General features: G+C 37.3%; 1 protein-coding gene across 1 annotated transcript in view; it reads left to right on the top strand.

The window, feature by feature from the left end:
• ZNF385D (zinc finger protein 385D) overlaps positions 1–24722 on the top strand; it is a 290957-nt gene that overhangs the window by 256204 nt on the left and 10031 nt on the right. The window contains exon 5 of the mRNA XM_039220875.1: positions 23195–23425. Coding sequence (XP_039076806.1) covers positions 23195–23425 — 231 coding nt within the window. The remainder of the gene's footprint in view (positions 1–23194; positions 23426–24722) is intronic.

Here is a 24722-nt window from a genome sequence, read left to right as displayed (position 1 = left end):
AGGTAGTTGCTGTGTTCATGGGCTACTTTGTTTGAAAATAAAATATACTTAGCATGGTGGAATGCTCTGTCTCTTCTTTTTAATTCCAGTATAGTTAACATACAGCATTATATTAGTTTCAGGTGTACAATATAGTGATTTATCAAATCTATACATTACTCGGTGCTTATCATGGTAAGTGTACTCTTTAATCTCCTTCATCTATGTCACTCATCATCCCATCCACCTCCCCTCTGGTAACCATCAGTTTGTTCTCTGTATTTGAGTCTGTTTCTTGGTTTGTCTTTTTTTTCTTTTTTTATTTGTTTTGTTTCTTAAACAAACATATGAGTGAAATTATATGGTATGTCTCTTTCTCTGAATGACTTATTTCACTTAATATTCTAACCACTAGATCCATCCATGTTATTGCAAATGGAAAGATTTCATTCTTTTTTTACGGCTGAGTAATATCCTATTTGTGTGTGTGTGTGTGTGTGTGTGTGTGTGTGTGTATAGCACTTTATCAATTCCTCTATCAATGATCACTTGAGCTGCTTCCATATCTTTGCTATTATAAATAATGATACAATAAACATAGGGATTATATTTGTATAATTTCTGTATTGTATATCTTTTCTAATTAGTGTTTTTGTATTCTTTGGGTAAATACCCAGTAGAGGAACTAATGGTAATTTTAGTTTTACATTTTTGAGGAACCTCCATACTGTTTTCCACACTGCCTGCAACAGTTTACATTCCTACCAGCAGTGCATGAGGGTTCCTTTTTGGTCCAATGTTCTCTTGGTGGGGATTGAAAACTCACCAGAAGTAAAATATATCTAATTGTAAGTCTTATACCTATTCCACACCATTGTCCACCCATTTAATTTGTGATTACCTATGCCACTTATAAAATTTTAGATTTATATTTCATTTATAAAGTATTGTTTCACTCCACCTTTCCTCTCCTTCCCTGTAGAGCAGAGATGTGAATCAGAGATAGTTAAATGCAACACTTGATTCAATCATTCATCCAGCCAGCCAAATAATAAGTATTTTATTTAGACACTTACCAAATGATAGATATTGCCCTTGGGAGACCCATGGTCGGGGAAAAGGTTACTAATTTAAAAATAGTTGTAGTAATATGGTTAGCACCCAAATAGGAATATGGGCAAGGGTGGTATAAGCTTATGGAGATGGAATCACTGAATTTCTACAATGACATTTGTGCTGAACCATGGCCAAAAGATGCACACAAAGCTAGGAAAAAGCATACCATGTATGTTAATGAGGACAGTAGGACAACATTAACATATAGTGTGCAGGTGAAGAGCTTGAATGGAAGCTCGAAAGCTTTTAAGAGCTAGACTGGTATGTTACACAGAGTAGTTTAGATTTTGTTCTACAAGGTTTTTACCAGAGGAGTGATTATAGTTGTCTGTCAGGAGGATCTTTTTGGCTTGAAATATATGATATTAATACATTTGCATGTATTAATTTATAAAGCTCCACCTCCCAACATAGCAGCCTCGGGGCATAGGTAGCACAGAGGCCCTGCCCCCTCTTGATACTTATGAAGTTCACCACCAGCGTAAGAGTGGATATAACCTGCTCTCCCCTCTCATCCTCCAGGTGACAGGTGTCAGTATACGGTCATGCTTCCTCAGAGTAAAACCAGAAATGAAGGTGCTAGAATTTAAGAAGCATTTTCACAGCTTATTGTGTTTCTTAATAGCTGTTTTATTGAGATATAATTCACATACCATACAATTCACCCATTTAACGTGTACAGTTCAGTGGTTTTTAGTGTATTCACAGAGTTGAGCACTCATCACCACAATCAATTTTAGAGGCCCCCAGAGAAACCCTATACCCATTAGTAGTCACCCTCCATGTCCTCACAACCCCACTGGCAACCCTCATATGCTTTCTGTCTCAGTAGATTTGCCTATTCTGGGTATTTCATCAAAATGAAATTACATAATACCTGATATTTTGTGACTGATTGCTTTTACTTAACATAACATCTTCAAGCTTCATTCACAGTGTCATACGTATCATGACTTCATTCCTCTTCAGGGAAGAATAGTTATAATCCATTTACATTTATAATAATTTTATTTTTTTCTTTTGTCAGTTGGTAGATGTTTGGATTTTTCCATCTAGGGGGTATTATGAATAATGTTGCTATGAACATTTGTGTGCAAGTTTCTGGGTAGACCTAAGTTTCCTTTTCTCTTAAGTGTGTGTGGAATTGGGTAGGATGGTTCATAGAGTAATTGCTGGGTCATAAGTAATTCTATTTTTAACATTTTGAGAAACTATATTAAAATGTTTTCCAACATGGCTATACTGACGTTAGGTTTGAGACTACTGATTCTAAGCTACCAGGTCAAAAACTGCTTCCATATCTTGGCTATTGTAAATAAGTTTACGTTTACCCCCATACTATTTTTACACTATTTACTATATTTACTGTATTACTATATTTACACTATTACATTGTGCCTGCAACAGTTTGCATTCCTACCAGCAGTGCATGAGGGTTCCTTTTTAGTGGAATGCTCTCTTGATAAGGATTGAAAGTTCAGTGAAAGTAGAACATATCCTAATTGTCAATTAGGTTTCCCTGGGTTGATACTCTTAGGAGGCAGACTCCTCATTGAAGTAACTACCTGGAAAAAAAAATCAGTGTGCATTTTTATTTAATGATGATATTCCTGTAAAAACAAAAACAAAGCATATAAAATGAATAAACATAAAGCATAACTAGTAACTAGTCTTTCAATATATATAAAATTCATTTAGGTTTAGAATAAGATTTAAAGGACCATAATATTTAGTAAAAGTAAACTTTTTTCATATTTTTACCTATAGTTTTAAAGAGAGAACCTTAATCTGTATCTAAATAGGGTCACATTTCCTGGGTTTTACACAGCTACTTAAGGCTTAAGAGTTAAAATTTTCTTATTTTTTTCTTGCATAACTAGCCTTTTTCTGAATCTCTTTTTCAACTGCTTAAAGTTAGTTAGTTTAGTTAGTTTAGTTAGTTAGTTAGTCAGTTTTTCCCCAAGAGTCCTAGAAACTTGCTCTCCTGGACAATATCATCTCTTTCTTTCTGCTCTAACAGAAAGTGTGGGTGCGAGTGGGGGAGGCATGGCAATAATGCCTTGATATGATTCCTGGCATAACCTTCCAAATGCAGAAAATAATTCTGCACATATACCTTATCTAATTTTGCTGTTGGCCTTTGGTGACAGAAGGGATAGTGTAGAATTACTTGTGTGTTATTCTAAAGTTAACTTATTCATCACTTATTTAGAAAATCTGTAGATCTTATAGCTAAGTTTTAATAAACATCTTGTTCTTCAAAAGCTAATATTATTAGAGCTAGAAGAGCCTTTAAAAATCATGTAACAAGGGGACCTGGGTGGCTCAATCGGTTAAGCATCCGACTCTTGACTTTGGCTCAGGTCATGATGATGTTACAATTTGTGAGATCAAGCCCCATGACTGGTTCTGTGCTAAGTGTGGAGACTGCTTGGGATTATCTTTGTCCCTCACTCTCTGCCCGTTCACCACTCTATAAATAAATAAATAAATAAATAAATAAATAAATAAATATTTAAAAAGATACCATGTAACAAAATTCCTTATTTTAAAAAATAACCACTTTGGGGGCACCTGCTTGGCTCAGTTGGTTGAGCGACTGACTTTCAAGTTCTGCTCAGGTCATGATCCCAGGGTTGTGGGATAGACCCCTACGTGGGGCTCTGCACTGAAGACTGTGGAACCTGGTTAAGATTCTCTCTCTCTGTCTGCTCCTCTTCCCCTGCTGGTACTTGCTGGCCCTCTCTCTCTTACTCTCTCAAATAAATAAATAATTATAACTACTTTTTAAAAATCACCTAATTAAGTCACACCTGAACAAAAGAAAGCAGACGTTTTAGAGAGATAAACAATGGCTTCCACATAAATGCAATCACATACTGATGTTGGATCTTCCTCTGCCTCCTGCAATTCATTCTTCCTTTCCAAGCATCATTTTATTTTCTAGGGTCTTTTGTTCGTTCGTTCATTCATTCATTCATTCATTTGAGAAATATTTGCTGGGAATCTGTTATGTTTCAGGTACAATTCTAGATGCTAAGGACCATCAGGGGACAAAAACCCTAAAAACTCCTGCGCCTGTAGACTTTACATTCCACTGGTGGAGACTGATACTGAACAGCCCTCAGGCTGTTCTATGTTTCATAGCCTACTTGAATGTGATAAGTTCTGTGGAGAAAAATGAAAGCAGAAAAGGTAGGGGCAGCTCGGTGAGTCAGTTGGTTAACTGTCTGACTTTCCCTCAGGTTGTGATCTCACGGTTCGTGGATTTGAGCCCTGCATCGGGCTCTGCACTGATAGTGCCAAGCCTGCTTGGGATTCTCTCTCTGCCCCTTCTCAACTTGTGCTTTCTCTCTCTCTCTCAAAATAAATAAATAAACTTAAAAAAATGCAGGGAGAGAAAGAGGAATTCAGGCATGGGTGGAGGGATATAGTTTTACCCAGAGTGGTAAGAAGGTGATGCAGACTTGAAGATGGGGAGGGGATGAGGAATGTATGTGATTTTCTGGCGAAGAGTGTTCCCAGTAGATGGAATAGCAAACTCAAGGTTTCTGAGGTGGGAGGCTGCAAGAAGGCTAGTGTGGTGTGGTTGTTAAGGAGGGAACAAAAGGGGAGGTAGAAAAAGAAAAAGTCAGATAGATAATGGAAGACCAGGTCACATAGGCCTTCTGGCCATTGCAAGGACATTGGCTTTAAAACAAACAAAAAACTATAGAGACAAAATTCATGTAACATAATTAACTGTTTTATCAGACTGTTTTTACAGTCTAGAGAGTTTTAGTATATTCGCAATGTCGTTCAACCATAACACTAGGTCCAGAACCATTTCCATTACCACAAAAAGAAAAACCTGTATCTCCTAATTTTCCCTTTTTCCCATTCCCTGGCAACCACTAATCTACTTTTTTTTGGTATCAATTCGGCTATTCTGGTAAATGGAATTATACAATATGTAGTCTTTTGTGGTTGACTTCTTTTAACCACCATTAATGTTTTCAAGATTCAGCCATGTTGTGATATGTATCCATACTTTATTTCTTTATATGGCTAAAAGAAATAATATGTTACATTGTATGGACATACCGCATTTGTGTATCCATTCATTACTTGTTGACTCTGGGTTGTTTCCATTGTTTTGCAATTATGAAATGGCACTATGAGAATTCATTTCCAAGTTGGTGTGTAAAAATATATTTTATCTTGGGTGTATATTTAGAAGTAGAACTTCTGAGTCATAGGTTAACTCTATATTTAACTCTTTGAGAAACTACCAAACTTTTCCACAGCCACTGCACCGTTTTTTTATTCTTACCAGCAATACATGAGGATTCCAATTTTTCCACATCCTTGATAATACTTGTTATTTTCAGTGTTTTTTATTTTAATTTTTCATCATTATTATATACATCCTAGTAAATGTGAGATGGTGTCTTGTCATGATTTTGATCTTCCTTTCTCTAATGACTATGGATGTCAGATATCTTTTCTTGTGTTTTCTGACCATTCTTATATTTTATCTGGTGACATGTCTGTTCACCTCACTTGTCCACTTTTTTAATGGTCTGTTTGTCTTTTTATTATTGAGTCATAGGAGTTCTTTGTATATTTTAGACACTAAATCCTTATCAGCCATATGATATATAAATATTTTTCCCATTCTCTGGTTTGTTTTTATCACTTTTTTGACAGTGTCTTTGACATACAAGAGTTATTAATTTGGATGAAGCCCAATTTATCTATTTTTTCCTTTATCTTTGTGTTCTTCATATAATTTTTGAGAAACTATTGCTTAATCCAAGGCCACACATATTTACAACTATGTTTCCTTAAAAGAGTTCTATAGTATTAGCCATTATATTTAGGTTGCTAATCCATTTTGAGTGGTATAGGATATGAGGTACCACTTTTGCATGTCATTGCAAAAGTGTCATTGTTTTGCATGTAGGTATCCATATGTCCCTTAAAGAGACTGTTCTTTCCCCATTGTGTGGTCTTATCACCCTTGTCAAAAATCAGTTGGCCATAGATGTACAGTTTTATTTTTAGACTCTCAATTTTATTCCATTTATCAATACGTCTGGTATCTTTATGTCTTATTCATTACTGCAGCTTTTTAGTTAAGTTTAAATTAAAGGAGTATGAGAACTCCAACTTATTTTTTTTCAATGCTATTGAATATTGGGATCCCTTCATTTCTATATGAACTTTAGTTTAGCTTGTCTGTTTCTGCAAAAAAGGTCATTGGGAATTTGATTGATACTGCATTTACACTGCACATCACTTTGGGGAGTATTACCATCTTAGAATAGTAAGTCTTCCACTTCATGAATAAGGAATGTCTTTTCATTTATTTAGATATTTTAAGTCTTACTTTAATAATGCTTTGTAGTTTTCAGTGTACAAGTCTTGCACTTCATGGTTAACGTTTATCCCTAAGAACTTTATTCTTTTTCATGCTATGGTAAATGAAATTGTTTTCTTAATTTTATTTTCAGATAGTTTATTGCTAGTATATAGAAATACAACTTTTTTGTGCCTTTATCTGGTATTCTGCACTTTTGCTAAACTCATTTAATGGCTCTCTCTTTTTTTTTTTTTTTTTATAGATTCTTTTGTTTGGCTTTAGGTTCTTTAGGTTTTCTATATATAAGAGCATGCTGTCTTTGAGCTGAAAAAGTTTTACTTTTGCCTTTGCAGTGTAGATAGATACCTTTTATTTATTTTTGTTGCTTAAAAGTCCTGGCTAGAACTTCCAGTACAATGTTGAATAGCAGTGGCAAAGAAGGACATCCCTGTCTTGTTCCGGATATAAAATAAGGAGTAGCTCTCAGTTGTACAATGGCTTTTACTTGGGACAAAATAGGAAGCCATTCTGGTAGTTTGAGGAGAAGAGTAATGTGGAACTAACCTCTATTTTAAAAGTATATCTTTGTCTTTTTTGATTTCTTAAATGATTACAATTTTTAAAACTAAAGCTAGAAACCTTAGTAAATATAATAAGTAGGTATTAAAAATCTGACATGGTTCATTAAACTTAAATAATATAGTAATATTACTACACAAAAATGTTTAATATATTTGTCTTTTCTAAGTACTATAAAATTAGTTGAAAATTAAATATACAATGTGTTCAAATCATACAGTTGTCTTAGCTATCTATCTATCACTGTGACTCTGCGTGTCCTATTATGTATTTTTTAATACTCCTTTCTTGATAATCAAAGATTATATTTTCTACTAGACAGCAACGAGACGCCCTAAAAAAATCTTGGCACTGATAATGGCTTTCCTAATTAATAGCTACATGCTTCTAGCAAGTCCCTTTATATCAATAAGCCAGTTTTCTTCATAATAAAATAAGAACTCTCATGTCTATCTCACAGTAATGTGCAGATACAAAGAAAGAGGTGTCTAAAACATTAATTTGAAAACTAAAAGCACTAAAAACTGTAGTGTATCACTATTATCTTGCATCCTTTAAATGTTCTTTATCACACATCTGTTTAATTTTATAATTATTTAGTTTTCCATTGAGAGAGCGCGCTGTTACACCTGATGGCTGATTCATGTAACAGTGATGGCCTTTAGAATAAGAACCTATAAAACTAGACATCTAGGTCGTGGGAGTTACTAGAGAGAACCACTCTATATCATGCAACGTTTAAAATAGCAAAAAATAATGAGACATAAGAGTAGTTGAAGAAGGAGTCTTTATCTCATTTTGCGTGATGCATTATCTGTCATCTTGGGTATATTGTATAACATATATCTTGCAAAAATCAGCTGTAGACCTCTTTGGCATTTACCATTCATTTGCGTTTCTGTGGTATTCACATCAGAATTCATAAATCTTCATATTTGGTGACACCTTTTCCATTAGCATCTCAGAAATCTTCACAGAAAATTGCCATCAGTAGAATTGGAACATTTGTGATGATGTGAACTCCAAAGATCAAAAGAGAATAATTTCATCCAAATCCTATGGATTGGTCCATCATATTGGTCCATCTGGACTGCTTGATAAAAATACCCTTGAAGAGGAAAAACTCACAAAACTTTTCTTCCTATAAAATCTGTAATTTAGAAGGGCAAATAAGACAGAGACCTCTCTTGCCCTTCTCTCTTGCCTCCTTTCTCTCTCATTCTCTCTTATCTTGCAAAAGACAGGGTTAATAAGCAAATACAAATAATTTCTATCTCATTCACACCTATTCAACTTAAGTTAATTAAACTTCCAGACTGAGGAAACATTTATTAACCCAGACTGACAAGTCAGGCAGAGGAGAGACTTTTATTGGCTTTGGAATTCTACTTTGAGGGTTAAGTCCAGTGGAATTTTTCTGACGTGTTCAGGAAAAGCAAATGACTACTGAGGTTATGGCTTAGCAGTGCTAAAAAGGAATATATCACACATGGAATGAAAATAAAGTGTGAAAATAAAATACATCAGTTTTTAATGTCTAGGTGTTTTTCAGGAATTCCCCCAGATACTTACAATTATCTAGGTAAATTTATTTTGTGCTTCAATTTTGGTAAAAAGGCATTATATTTTTTGCAAAGCTAAGTCTAAACATCAGTGGCCTCTATATGATATGATGAGAAACCATGATTTCCCAGAATTAGATCACACAACTCAATTCTGTTAGCTTACCTGCCCAATCGTTGGTCTTTTTTTTTTTTTTTTTCCTTTGGCAGCCAACCTGGAAAGTTTTTAACTTTCTTTCTCTTGCCACGTCCTGAATTCCCCCCCTGTGAGGGACAGCTCACAGGAACAAACTGAAATCTCAAAGGGAGAAATGTATACATACATGTGTTATTTTAGTTAGTTAGTTATTTTATTTTGGATGACGTGGGGAATAGATGAATTGAGCAAAAGAGGAGGCAAGAGAGGAGCTTGAACCCTAGCTTGGTGCTTGCCTCCATGTTCACCTCAGTTTCCTGCAGTGTGATCCTGCATAAACCTCTACGTCTCTAGCTACACAGCTACCCTGTCTTCCTTTGCCTCTTCTCTCCTTTTCTGGAAGGCACAGATAGTGGCCATGAATACTCTTTCCTCAATAAACCATGACAGTGCTGTCCAAGAGGTAAAAGCCTCCGTGCTAAAAATAACCTGACAAAGTCACCACCTTGTCTGCCTACTGTGGTCTTAAGCCATGTCCTTAAATACCCGAGAGCTGTTTCTTCTCACCCAACTTGCCTTCTGGCTCTGACTTCTCTCCTCAGCCTTGTGAAGTGGCTGTTGACTTGGCTGTGATCTTGACTGGTTGGCAATGGCCTTCGAAGTGCCAGGCGTGGAGGAGGTCTCTGCCTTGCACACGACCCATCCACTCAGACTTTTGACTTGACGCCTCAAGCCCTGGGCTGTGAGCATTCTTGGCCAGGCTTTCTCCCTGAGCGAGAAGACTGCCAGTAAGGATGTGAATGACCTAGTCACATGCTGCAGTAAGGCTTGTTTCCCATTTCTAGAGAAACAACCTTAAAAGAACTGAATGTTGATTTAAAACAGTCTTACAGAAAACAGATACATGGAAAAGAAAATCTTCGTCCCATGAAAATTATGAGATCTATGAAGCAAGGTGGTTTGCTCTATGTGCTGGTTTTAAATTTTAATTGTCACGTTTGGGTTTTGGTAAAAGTAATAGAAACCGTGCTTGTTAAAAACAGCCAAACAAATATTTATCCTAAGTAAAATCAGGACTCTTTTCTAAGCCTTAGATTAAAAGTTATATTTTAAAAATTACTTTATCTAGGGGCGCCTGGATGGCTTAGTCGGTTAAGCGTCCGACTTTCGCTTAGGTCATGATCTCGCAGTTCGTGGGTTCGAGCCCCGCGTCGGGCTCTGTGCTGACTGCCAGCTCGGAGCCTGGAGCCTGTTTCAGTCTGTGACTCCCTCTCTCTCTGGCCCTCCCCTGCTCATGCTGTCTCTCTCTCTTTCTCTCCTGGAAATAAATAAAACATTAAAAAAAATTACTTTATCTAAATTAATGATGAAATTTCAGAACTTCTATTCATATCAAATGGTCTCTAATATGGTGTTCTGATTTGACTCATGAAATGAGATCATCTCATTGAAATGCCATCATCCTTTGAGAGGGTCAGTTCACATGGGGTAGATTTCTGTCCTTTTGTAGCTATAAAAATATTTAGCATTCTATGGGATCAGAATGGCCAGTACTGACTGTCAGAGATAATATGAATTTAGTTTGAAATCAATTATCAGACAGCATATATTTTATTAACACAGCTTTACTTTAAAAATAAATTTATCTTAAAGCATTGAATGAAATCTTTGTTGATAGAGCTAAGCAAGAAGTCTTTTTTTTCCTCCCTGAGTAGACACTGAAAATAAATAATTGGGTTTGAAGCTGTTTAAATAATGCCAGAATAACTAGTCTCTTATGTAAGCCCTAAGGAAAAGCAAAATGGTGATTCTGTAACATTTAGACAAAAGAGACTGACTTTTTTCTTTTAATGTTTCGATTAGTGTTTTGGTGAAATGGTAATACAGTTATGATGAATGTATGCTCAAAAACAAAAAGAAGGTATGATAAGTTTTTGTGCAAGGAGTGGTCTGCTGTAGCTTGGAAATTTTGGAACAGTGTGATAGTTTACGGGAATATTAGGAGAGTTAATTTTATACCTGGAATTTCGTGGAGATCTGGCTTATGTGGTTTCTGTAGATAAAACGAGATTCTGGCCCTCTTAGAAAAAAGTCTGTTGGATTTGCTGGGGAAGAGAGGCATTTGCTCCAGAATTTTCTTCTTTCCCAAGCAGTTCAATTGATTTTTCAGTAGCCAACTTTTCAGTAAATGAGTAGAAGTCTCATTTCTCTTCTTCCATTTTGATGCGCACACTTCCCCTATTTTTTTATGTGGCTCCTCCCAGCTGTTAAAAATCTGTTTGGCTCAAATATATTAACATTACAAGGAAACAAATACTTTGAGGAGAGAAGTTGTATCAAAAAGTAATTGTATTATATGATGACTTCCCTCTTATTCTACTTCTAGCAGAAGGGAAATAATAATAAATTGCTGTTTCGGGTGAAATGACTGGTAGTTTGAGTCTGGAGACAACATAGTTTACATGAGGTGCTTAGTAGTTGTGGAAAACTTCTCATTACAATATATTATATGTATTATATATAATATACTATATTTACAATATATCCTACATATTATATATAATATAAAATATATATAATATATTCTCTATATATATGTAGAATATGATTTCTTGGTGTTTTTAAAGATCTTCTCTCTTTCTGTATTTCTCTCATCTTTGCCAACCATTTTCCATAACTTGTCCAGTAGAACTTACTCCCTAAAAACACCTTTCCTGGTTTCTAAAAATTTGAAAAAAAAAAAAATCCTTTAATCTAAATGTTTGAGTCTGGCCAGTTACATCATGTCACCTTTCTGGTGATTAAAACATTGTCCACACAGATATGTTTAATCCATGAAACACTAACATTGTAATGAAATCTGCTAAGTAACTGACACATACAATAAACCGCCCAAGCCCAGATGGTACAATGTCCTAAATTATATCCACACTAAGTATTTTATTGGTATGTCAGCCATCATGAGAGCTTGCTTTCTTATCTTAGGACAACAATATTGTACAAAGAAAAACAAAAAACAAAAAAAAGAAAAAAATGAAACCCCCAAAACTGAAGAGTTGACTGATAATTATTGCCTCTATTATTATTATTATTATTATTATTATTATTATATGGGCTACTTAACAGGATTCTACAGCAAGGATTTATATCCTAAGTTACTTGGCAGAACTATCTCCGTGTTCTCAATCCTCTACACATTCTACATTCACTAGTCAGAAGGCATGCTGTCTCTTACTCTGTGTTCACTTTCAATTAGTAAAACATTTCAAGACTCAACGTTTATCATATCATAGTTTTTAGTGGTTAGCTATTGTGGAATGATACAAGGCAAATCCTTACTTTGAACCTAAAGCACATGGCCAGAAGGAAGACTGTTGCTGTATACATTAAACAGACAAACCGCTGAAGGCAGTTGCTGAAAAATCATGCATTGACTTTTTGCCAGATTTCAAATTGAGTTTTTCAGTATATAGACTTTCTCGTTGACAAAATGGAAACTGCTACTGTGGCCTGCATACCTTTCCCTCTGGAAGTTCTTGGAACAAGGGAACCAGCATTCAAAGATTGGGAAAGATTTTTTTTTCTTATTCTTTTAGAAGTCTAAAGAGGCAGCTTCCTAACCTAGTGGCATCCAACTCACTTAAAATAGCTTTGAAATAAACTGATTTTCATTTAGTCTTCTCCTGTTTTTCCCTTCTGTAAAATTTATCGGAGACTTCACAAATTCTGACAAACTTCCCCCTTTCTTCTTGGTGCTTTGCAATTATATGTACAGTAGCCAGACACACTCAATTAACACTAGCAAGTCCTAGAGTCCTACCTCCTGATTAACTTAGTTTTAAATTAATTTACTTTAGATTAATCTGTGTTTGGAAGGGATGAAGCATATGTCCTGTGAACACTATAGGAAATGAATTCCCTTGGAAATATGCAGACTGTAAGATAGGGAGAGAAGACTATATTCTTCCAAAAGAGCCCTTTAACTACTAAATGAAAGGTTAATTAAGCCTCATAGTTATTTTTCTGTTTCAAGGATTTGAATGTGTCTCCATCCTCTCTCATTTGTTGTCACATATATCTAAGAAAATGTATCTTTCAATAAAAAAGCTCACTGTTTGCCTAGTAGTATCTAGGCAAAATACATATATATTTTTTATGTTGATTTATTTTTGAGGGAGAGAGCATGAGTGGGGGAGGGGCAGAGAGGGAGACAGACTCTAAAGCAGGCTCCAGACTCTGAGCTGTCAGCACAGAGCCCAACGTGGGGCTCAAACCCACAAACCATGAGATCCTGACCTGAGCCAAAGTCAGACACTTAATCAACTGAGCCCCCACAGTGCCCCTCTAAAATATATTTTTTAAACATTGTATCCTAATTTATCCCAAAATCCCTTATAGGGTGATCAACTTGACCTGACTTGCCAGGACCTTTCCCTGTACTAATACTGGAAGTCCCCTCTTAGGAACTCCCTTAGTTACAGGCAAAACAGGACAGTGGTCACTTGATCCCTTATCAAGGGACCTGTTTACACCAGTGACTTTCAACTTAAGTGACATTCGAGCTCTAAAGCTGAGTTAACCTAATTGACAAATCTGTCAGTTGTGATCTTGAGAGTCTCACCTCAGACCAGCAGCTGCAACACCTGGGTACTTATTAGAAATGCAAATATTCAGGGTCCAACCCAGACTAGGAGTCACTAACTCTGAGGGCGGGAACCAACAAAGTTTTATCAAAACTTCCAGGTGATTCTGATATATAATACATTTTTCCGACCATGAGTGTCCAGGAAGAAGATTATTTTTGATTCACAAGTTTCTAACATCTTGGCTTCATCATTGTGGGGTGTTGTGAGAGCCAAAAGACCATAGAGAAAATAGAGTGAAAAAGCAGTATTTGAAAAATTATAAAATGAAAATGATTAAGGATAAAAACTTAGGTTAGCAGGTCAGAGATTTGTTATTTATACTGCTATGCCAATTTTCAGTCTGGTCTTTTATGGAAGCTCTTAACTTTTGAAAGAGAGGCAAGTGTCGAACAGAACAAATTTATTGACAGCAGCCTCTGTATTTATCAATTATAAAATATCTAGTAAGTTCTTTCTAGTTGTGTTATAGGGTATGTATAGGAGAAGGTAATATAATCCCCACTGACTTTTAGGCTCCAACATTAGAAGATACTGGTAGAGATTATCACCCAACAATATCCTTGGATATTAAGTCGTGAACCCTTACACTCAGCTGACAGGACAGAGCAAAGTTTCTGCCCCAGAATGAGCCCTTCTTGCAGACTTGAAAGAAAGGAATGAAGGCAAATTGGTAAAAAATTTAAAAAAAAAGACCAGCTAATCAGCCTGTCTCTGCTTCAAGTGGTAACTTTGGAGAGAGACTCTCAGTCAAGCCAGTTGAACAGTCTCTGAACTGTTGTGGAAATGACCATTGTGTCTGGAAGCACAGGTACCACGTCCTTGGAGAACCTGGTGAAGCTGGCAGCCCCCAGCTCAGATAGAACACAGGGAAGCTTTGGGCCCACACAGGATTTTGTACACACACGCACGCGCGCACACACACACACACACACACACACACACACAGTTGCTAACATGTAAAATTTGGAAATTTTACATAAAATTTTTTGGCTTTTATCAAAATAATAATCAAAGCATCTGGTAAAGCTGGACATGTGTTTCTCACATGACAGGAACTGGCTGCAGCAGTATAATAAACTACCCCTTTTCTGGAGAGCTGCGTGCTCCCCAGTTTACTATAGCTGCTAATACAATCATTGTCGGTTGCCCTGCTTCACTCATTTACATCTTCTGCCTTCCCCGGGGTGTGTGTATGTGTGTGTGTGTGTGTGAGAGAGAGAGAGAAAGAGAGAGAGAGAGAGAATGTGTGTATGTGTGTGTGACTGCTGCCTAATTTTTTTTAATGTTTATTTTTGAGAGAGCGCACCAGATATAAACGGGAAGGGGCAGAAAGAGAGGGAGTCACAGAATCTGAAGCAGACCCCAGGCTCTGAGCTGTCAGCACAGAGCCCGAGGCAGACTCGACCTCACAGACTGTGAGATGATGACCTGAGCCGAAGTCAGACGTTTAGCCACCCAGGTGCCCCTGACTGCTGCCTAGTTTTATGGCTGTTTTCACTTGGTGAGATCCCAGTTTAAATACGAGAGGTCCATTTTTGAGGTCAAGGATGTTTTGGAGAGGCAGGAAATGTAAGTAGATTTCAGCTTCAGTTGGCCAATGGTCGCATCCTGCCTACGTCTCCAGGGGGCTGGACACTTCCTGCTGAGCCCACTGAGCCTCAGGGCCTTGTGCTTGGCCTCATCCTCCTGCCCATCCCCCTCCTTAGCTGCACTTGCAGTTGCCTGGCAAAAGTCAGCCCCTCGTGCTGTGGTCCTGATCACCAGTTCTCTCTGGGGGTTTCTGCAGCTGTATGCTAACCTGGCAACCTGAATCTCCAGCTTCTGACTCCAAAATTCTAATCATTGATAGGAATAACCTCCATTTCTGATAAATTATCCTGTGAGGTTAATCTAAAATTACCCTCTCAAATCGTAGGTGCTCCTAAAAAACAGCCAATCTCAGTGAAACTAATTGGTCCCAGTTTCAAGAAGCAAATCTGAAAGCTCAATTGCCTATTTTTTTTTAAAATAGGCTCTGTCTCAAATGCATGTCATCAGAATAATTTATGTTCTAGTCTGCATGTGGTGTATACATGGCACAAAGTGAGTTCAACAGATCATCATTATCAGTGTGTGAAGCTACTCCTGATGTAATTACCTCAGACAGATCATAGATTGGGCAGCTTTCGGAAGCATTTCGGAAGTTGCAGTTTGATACATCTGCTTGGTGAGCATGGGAGATCTAGTACAAATATAAAGGTAGAAAGAATAACTCACCAATCCCTCAGTAACAGATTTCACTGAGTAATAGTAAGGGTTTCACTGAGTTTACTGTACAAATGGAATATACCACTTGATTTTAAAAGTACAGGGGACACTACGGTGTCTCAGTTGGTTAAGTGTCTGACTCCTGGTCTCTGCTCAGGCCATGATCTCATGGTTCCTGGGATCGAGCCCTGCATTGGGCTGTGCGCTGACAGTGTGGAGCCCGCTTAGGATTCTCTCTCTCCCTCTCTCTGCCCCTCACCCACTCATTTGCACATTCTTGCTCACTCTCTCTCTGTCTCTCTCCCTCAAAATTAAGAACTGTTTTTGAAAAGTACAGGGAATCACATTTGGTGTGGCCTCTACACCATTGGAGACATTATAAAATCAAAATTTGAAGTACAACTTATTATTTTCTAGTGACATTTCTTTGTGCTCATCCTCCTCAAAGAGAGAAGCTCCAGGGGTGCCTGGGTATCTCAGTCTGTTAAGCGTCTGACTTCGGCTCAGGTCATGATCTCACAATTCAGGAGTTCAAGCCCGACATCGGGCTCTCTGCTGTGAGCACAGAGCCTGCTTTGGATCCTCTGTCTCTCTCTCCCTGCCTCTCCTCTGATCACACTCTCCTCCTCTCTCTCTCTCTCTCTCTCTCAAAAACAAATAAACATTTTAAAAAAGAGAGAGAAAATCCTTTTGTCCCCTCTCCCTCATCATATTAGTGTGAATTTACTCTTTAGGGTACAAATTAAATCCTGGTTATTTCTTCCACTCCAGTGAGTAGCACAGGGTCTGACACATGAGGGCTCCTTCAGGCCCACCCCAAAGTTTGAGGACCAAGACAAAAGTGCAGATGAAGAGCATACGTCCTTTAGGTGAATACTGACAACTTCTATCCCAGGCTTTACCTAGCAGTCCCATAGCCTGTCACCCTTGTTACCTGGAGGACAAGGTAATCCTGAGCCCTGCCAAGCGGTAACATGGATCTATAGGGACAGAGCAGAAGCTGTTCCCCAAGCCAGGACTTTGGCATGGTGGCTGCACCCACCCAAATCAGGCTGCCTGCTGGGTAGGTACCCTTTCTTCCCACTCTCCTTTCCCTGTAAACTGAGGACTTCCATGCAGTTTGAAGCCCTTCCAATATCATCATAGTGGAGGGGATGGAGGAAATTTGTGGTGGAGGGACTTCGTCTGCTCAAGTGATTTGATAGAGGCAGATAGGAACAAACTAACATTTTTTTCTGGTTTCCAGATAAAGCTGTGGTTTCCTGCCACCTCTCAGCACACACAGACGCACAGACACACACACACACACACACACACACACACACACACACTTGGGAGATTTTAGTCTACACAGGCCTCTGAGGCAGTCATTCCAGCTCTCACTTCCCTTTCCTATAATTCCCACTCACTCAACTGATTATCAGACTTGCTAAAAACTTTTTTTTTTACAAGATCCACCCATTAAAAAAATATGCTTTTGTTTCAGTAGCTTGTGATATAAGGAGCCATCAATAGTACATGCCCAGTGCAGAGGTCATTACTGCTGGGTCTAACACTGTGCTCAATAAATGTTAGTTAAATTAAATTAAATCCATAGGAAAGAAACTGCCAGTAATAATTTCTAAAAACTTATGATTTTTTTTGTCATGAGGCACCTTTTTTGTACTTCAGAATGTCAGCATATTTAAGAGGAAGCAGCTGTTCTCACTTGCTAACAAGTCCGGGTGAGACTTAAATTCACATGAGGAAGAAGGACATAAATTGTATATAATTCCGAGTCTTTAATCTGCAGGAAAACATGATGAGCATCTTTGGATCATCCTGTTACCTGCAAGGAAACTTAAATAACTCAGCTGTGGTTGTCCTACTTGGCTTATGAGGTCTGTATCTAGGAGAATAAATTTCTTACCCAGACCATGAATCTTGGCTGCTCCATTTTATTACCTAGAATTCAAGGTGTTGTTATCTTCTGGAATCTTTTCTTGTACAAGGATAAGGGCCACAAATGGTCCACTCTGAATACCAACAAGTTTTCTTTCATTCTCAACTTAAAGCCCCATCCCCAAAGTATTATCAGTCTGTTTTGATGTCAAAGCCAAATAGTGACCGTTGCAGTAATGAATATTTGCTACAGGGCACTGGCAGAAAATATGCACAGAAACACAAACCTAAACCATCTCAAACTTTTTTCTTCCCACTGAACAGCACCCATTAGTTTTGACTCCCTGTCATGTATATTGTTCTTAGAGGGTCATTGGTTGAAGAGTGCAAAAAACTCTGAAGCCACCTACAGGAAACATTAGGAAAAGTCATTGTTCCAGTTTCTCATCTTTTGAAAAGAAAGAAAGAGAGAGAGAGATAGAGAGGAAGGAAGAAAATGAAAAAGAAAATGATAAAAGGAAGGAAGGAAAGAAGGAGAAAGAAAGAAAGAGGGAGGGAGAAAGAAAAGAAAAGGAAAGGAAAGGAAAGGAAAGGAAAGGAAAGGAAAGGAAAGGAAAGGAAGGAAGGAAGGAAGGAAGGAAGGAAGAGGAGGAGGGAGGAAGAAAGAGGGGGGAGGAGAAAGGAAAGAAAAGGAAAGAAAAGGAAAAGAAAGAAAGAAAGAGAAAGAAAGAGCAAAGGATAGGAAGGAGAAAGAGAGAGAGGAAGGAAAGGAAGGAAGGAAGGAAGGGGGAGGGAGGAAAGAAAGAAGGAAGGAAGGACAGAAAGAAGGGAGGGAGAAAGGAAGGAAGGATTGTAGTAAGGAAGACTTGTACTTTTACCATTTTGCACAAGAGATTATTTGAGAGCTATAAGTTATTCTTTTCTCCTCTCCTTCCAAATGGATTCCAGTAACTTAATACTTGAGCATAAGTGGATGATTGAACGTACATGATTGACTCTAGCTCAGGCCATGTTTAGTTTCTTTTAAAGTCAAATTTTTAAGATGCTATCTTCAAAGTGCATAATAAATCTTGACCAATTTGAAGTAGCTGAAGAGGATGTAGTCAGTTCTTTTATTAAGAAAAATAAAATGTTAGCATTAAAACATAAATGAAGATCATGTGCTTCTAAGCCAGACTGTGAGTGCACACCATTGTGCTACACTTGGCAGCTCTGGTTTTGGGCAAGTTCCCAAATCTCTCCATACATCAATTCCTTCTCAAGATGGGAATAGGAATGGTATGCCTCTCTTAGTTTTTTATGAGAATTGAATGACTTCATATGTGTAAATGCTTTAAAAGTAATTCAGTAATCATTAGCTGTAATTGTTATTCATTCATTCATTCATTCATTCATTGTTTTCTTTTCAGAAATATTTGAGTGTCTTTTTTGTGCCAAGTATAAGTGTAAGGATATAGCAGTGCTGATTAAATATTTCACTTTGTTATTATTATTTCAACTTGTCGTGAGATGTCTCATAAACCACTTAGTACATGATGGATATTTATTAGTCTTGTAGATTAGCATATATAGAACCTAGCACAAAATAACTGCTTATAAATGTTTATGGAATGAAATTTGAATATGTGAGTCATTGCAATATAAGATGCTAAGGACTTAATTTAGAATTGGGATATGCAATGTCAAGTCCCAGTTTCTACCCTAAAGCACTATGTGATCTTGAGAAATTTAGTGAAAAATTTTACTCTGAAAACCAAGAAAGCTATACTATGAAACCACTAAGATCTCTTTTGATTATGATTCTACAAAGTGGCTGAAATGATGCACTATTTGTTGACTGGTTATGACTCGATTTTTCTTCAATTTAATGAACTTTCAATTTTAGAATAGTTTTAGATTTACAGAAACAGTGCAAGAATATTGCAGAGGGTTTTTGTATACACTGCATCCAGTTGTCCTTATTGTTAACATCTCACATTGTTATAGAGCATTTGTCAAAACTAATGAACCAATACTGATACATTATTATTAGAGTCCAGGCTTCATTCAGATGTCCTAAGTTTTTACCTAATGTTCTTTTTGTCTCCTCTTCCCCCCACAGGGTCCTTACCAGGATAGGACATTATAATTACTCATCATGTCTCCTTTGACTCATCTAGATTTGACAGTTTCTCAGACTTTCCTTGTTTTGATGACCTTAACAGTTTTGAGGACTATGGATCAGGAATTTCATAAATCGTCCCTAAATTTATGTTTGTTTAATGCTTTTCTCATGTTCAGACAGGGGTTGTGAGTTTGGGGGAGGAAAATCTTAGAGGTAATTCTTCTCACATCTTATCAAAGGTATATGCTGTTAACATGAACACCCATTTAAGATTCAATTTTTATGAGTGGATAAGGATTATTATAATTGGTAACTTAATGTACCATATTAAGGAGAATCTCTTTGCTAGATATAATTTTCTAGGCAATGTATAACATAGTTGATTCTCTTTTAAGACGGCATAATCTTGTGGCACCTGAGTGGCTCAGGCAGTTAAGCTGCTGACTTCAGCTCAGGTCATGATCTCATGGCTCGTGAGTTCAAGCCTGGAATCATGCTCTCTGCTGTCAGTGCAAAGCCTGCTTCAGACCCTCTGTCACCCCCTCTCTCTGCCCCTTCCAGCTCGTGCTCGCCCTTTCTTAAAAATAAATAAACATTAAAAAAATTTAATACACATAATCTTAAAATATAATTACTTTTTTCATGAAAAAATCTTCTCACCACTGGTAATGAAAAGTAACTGAAAAATCCATGTCTTATTATAAATTAATAGTAATCCTACCTATGGACATAACTTTTATATATTAAATTTAAAATTGTATTTCTCTCAAATTAACTGCAAAATTGAGAAAATAACAGGTTTGTACTCAAGCTATAAGGTCTAAAAGTCCAAAGTAGAAGTTCCAGAATTTAGCCGTTTTGATACTCATTCCCCTAAACCTAGCTCATGCAGTGGACTTGCCTTAAGAAATGTTAATACTTCACTAAGCCCTAGGCATAGAGAATCTGGCATTTCTAATCTTGTGGCATCCTTGGGCTAAATGTACGTTTTATCCTATGAGGTTAGAAAAATACTAATGTAGCTGTCACAGGGATGAGGAGATCCATGGTTTTGTTTATTCTATACTTTTCTTATGAATTTCACTGTAAATGGGGAGGTTGGTTTAGGATTACTAGGACCATTGCTCTGCAGTTTTCAAATCAAGACAAAATCAGCATTGTCAGTCCAGAGGAAGCATTGTATTACTCGGGACATCTCTACATCAATTCAAATGAAATAAATATCCATAGTGTCATACTCTGGCTCCAGCATGTAGCCACACAAAGTTTAAATATATCTGTATTTATGGTTGTCACTCCCCATTAGAGCTGATTGTAAGAACAATTTAGCAGTTTTAACCTACTGCTATTTGTGACCTTACTATGAAGAATCATGATCATGAGCAAGAATATCATCCACAACATCTTTTTTTTTTAATCCCTGATTTTTTTCAGTCTATAAAACACTTTGCCCTGACTCACCATATCCTATCTGTGTGACCTTGGGAAATTTCCCTAACTTCTGGAATTTCCTCATTTGTACAACTTTGTGTGAAGTCTAAATAAAATTATGTATCTAAAACACTTAGCAAATTAACTGGGCATTTGTTATTTATTCACAGACGTATGCATATGCTTTCAAACAGGCATTTCTGGTTTATTGGGAGCAATGAATAGCTACTAGACTATCTTAAAGTGTCATTCCATTTTATGTTGTTTCTAGGCCCTCAGAAATATTTTATAGCTGTTACCTGATATTTTAAAATTGGTATCTCAATAGATAAGTAAAAGTGAATCAGGAAATAGACTTGTCAGTGGTCAAGGGAATGAGTGCATTCTGGTGGCAAAACTTGGTGTTCAAGTAATTGTATCTTTAATCATGAGAAATTGATGAGCAGTGTGAGTTTTTTTATAAGGTTGGGGATATTCTTCAAAAAGTTGGCTTACTTAATGATCTTAGCAGCTAAATAAGTGATTAAACACTTCTGAAGTGTCAGGCAAAGGAAATAAGATTCAGATGAATGATTTTATACAACAGCCCTCAACAAGAGCCCATTTATATTCTTTTTCTCTTTTAATTTTTTAACATTTATTTATGTTTGAGAGACTGAGCATGATGAGCAGGGGTGGTCGTGGAGAGAGAGAGAGAGATACAGAATCCAAAGGAGGCTCCAGGCTCTGAGCTGTCAGCACAGAGCCTGATGCGGGGCTCAAACCCACAAACCATGAGATGATGACCTGAGCCGAAGTTGGACACTTAACCAACTGAGCCACCCAGGCGGCCCATCTCTTCTTATTGACTAGTGTTTCTGATGCCATATTTAGGACCTAAATCCCTACCTCTATATCTGGATCAAAGGAGATATCCATATTAAAAGGCATCCTGTAACTGCATTCATCTCTTGATAGTGTGCTCTAACAAGCATTTTTGAGGACAGCACTTCATTGCAAGCAGACCACTGTCCCTTATAACCGCTGCCTAATCCATTAATTATGAACCTTTCAGTGTGGCATTGGTGACCACAGCAGCATCTGGAATGAGAAACAGTTCCAAGAGCAGCTGTAGCTAGAGAGACAGCCTGGGAATATTTTGAATAGAGGTTAAGAACCATCCAGCTGGGAGGCCGAGTAAGTAGCATAAAAGAAGAAAGGATACGTGCATAGAGCTCCTTCGCAATTTGCTATTGGATATGCCAAACACTGCTAATTGTAATGGGTACTTGGCTGTGTATACCCAAGTGAAGTCAGGATAAAGTCATTTTCCTTCAGAGGTTGACCTCTCCAGATTTAGAATCAGACTTCAGAGCCAGAAGGTTGTAGGGTTCCAGTAGAGCAACACTTTCATACTCATCTGACTCTTAAAATGATGATGTGACATTAACATGGTGTGACGAGCGTGTGGGTTTCTTGTACAGATGCCATTGATGTTTGAGTACTATGTCACAGTCTTCCAGAACATAGCCTGGTACAGAGCATGCATTTAATAAATATGCCAGACTAGAATTCCTCTTATGTATATATTGACGATCTCTGTCCCTGACGTCGAATACACAACTCTTTGTAAATAGGGCAAAGGTTTTCTAAATTGTTGATCTGAACAGAGCAGTGTGTCATCAGGGTTCCATTTTTTTCTCTTTTTTTGCACAAGTATGTACAAAAAGATCAGTACTTATATTTTACTTACAGAAATAAATGTAGGAGGAAAAGAGACAAGAAAAATAAAAATATCTTAAACATCTTTATCCTTTATTTTTTAAAAAAATCATCTGGGTAGAAATATATGTATACAAAGCACAGTACACTGTAAAGATGATTTTATTAAGGATGTGTGATAATAAGAGAAATCTGTGGGTATGTTTATTTGCCCCACAGGAAAAAAAAAACTAAGTGTATTTGGGCATCTTTTTAAGAATTGCCCGCGTGTTTTATATCAACATACCCAATTACATATGGCCATCTATGCAAATTTCCCCATGAGATGATTGACCCCTAGCATAGCCAACATGGCTGGCTGGTCTTATCTTTATTAGCAGAATGTAATATTAGTGATACATTACCAAATAGGGAAAGATAACACCACTGTTTTATCCTCGTTTTTCTATGCTATTATTTTGAATGCAGACAGTACCGCAGGGACACCAGCAATATCAACGACAACTGTGGAAATTCGCAAAAGCAGTGTCATGACAACTGAGATCACCCCCAAAGTGGAAAAGAGCCCCACAACAGCCACTGGCAATAGCTCATGTCCTTCCACGGAGACTGAGGAAGAGAAGGCAAAACGGCTTCTTTACTGTTCGCTATGCAAGGTTGCTGTCAACTCAGCCTCACAGCTGGAGGCTCACAACAGTGGTGAGATGAGCGAGTTCTTTTCTGTCTCAACAGTTCTGCAATTATCTGCCTCTGAATGGATTAGATCTCTTGCAGCAGAGGACAATGGGGTGGCAGAAAACTGGCAATTATTACATGGGATTCATTAACCATTACAAAATAAAAATGACAATGCAAAGTGTCATTTACGTGGGGTCAAGAGAGGACTTCCTGGGCTCCTGTGCATTGATGTGTATGTATTTGTGTTTATGAAAGTGTGTGTATGTATGTGTGTGTGTGTTATTAAACATTAGGAGATAAAGTAAAATATAATTCTAAAGTATAAGCTTTGCCTTCATATGATTTCTAAATTGCTATGTACACCCACATGTTTGCTTCTAAATGAAGTTTTCTGAAGTTTTATCAGGGGTTGCAAAATCTGGTTCCATAACTCCATGTGCTTTTAGGTATAGCCTCTCTGTTATGGTCTTAATGGCAAATAATATTGTTTGGACTAAATCTATATCACCTGTACAATCTTCCATAAAGGGTTTTTATGGGCAACCATTGAGGTGTCTTCTTTACATGTGATATTTTATTTACTCTTTGTGACAACCTAAAGACACTATTCTTGCTATTTGACTGAAACTCAGAAAAGTCACATGACCAATTAAGTGACTAAGCGATGATTTAAACTTAGGTCTTTCTAACTTAAACACTATACTTGAACATATCATAATCATAACAGGAATTAGTGATAAGCCAGGATGAAATGCTTCCCCAATATATTTCTTTTTTTTTTTTTTTAATGTTTTATTTATTTCTAGGAGAGAGAGAGAGACAGCGTGAGCAGGGGAGGGTCAGAGAGAGAGGGAGTCACAGACTGAAACAGGCTCCAGGCTCCGAGCTGGCAGTCAGCACAGAGCCGGACGCGGGGCTCGAACCCATGAACCGCGAGATCATGACCTAAGCGAAAGTCGGACGCTTAACCGACTAAGCCACCCAGGCGCCCCTTCCCCAATATATTTCAATTCCATCCGTCTGTTCTAGATCTGTTCTATATCTATATCTATAGAAAGATAATGTATAAATACTATATCATAGCTATGCCCATCTATCTAGGTAAATACATACAGGGAGAGTATATCTATACCTATATATCTACCAATAATCTCTAGATTGTATCATATATAGATATAGATAATTGTATATATATCCTGCCTAAGATTTAAGCCAGTCCTTTGGCCCAAGATTAGATTTTCTCTCAAAGATTGGGTTCATTGCCAGGACTCTGTCAGCAATTACAATAAAAACAGGATCGTTGGTAATCATACCCTGG

Source organism: Hyaena hyaena, unplaced genomic scaffold, assembly GCF_003009895.1.
Source record: "Hyaena hyaena isolate Hyena2069 unplaced genomic scaffold, ASM300989v1 scaffold_920, whole genome shotgun sequence".
NCBI classification, from domain to species: Eukaryota; Metazoa; Chordata; class Mammalia; order Carnivora; family Hyaenidae; genus Hyaena; species Hyaena hyaena.
This window is presented reverse-complemented; position numbering and strand designations above follow the sequence as displayed.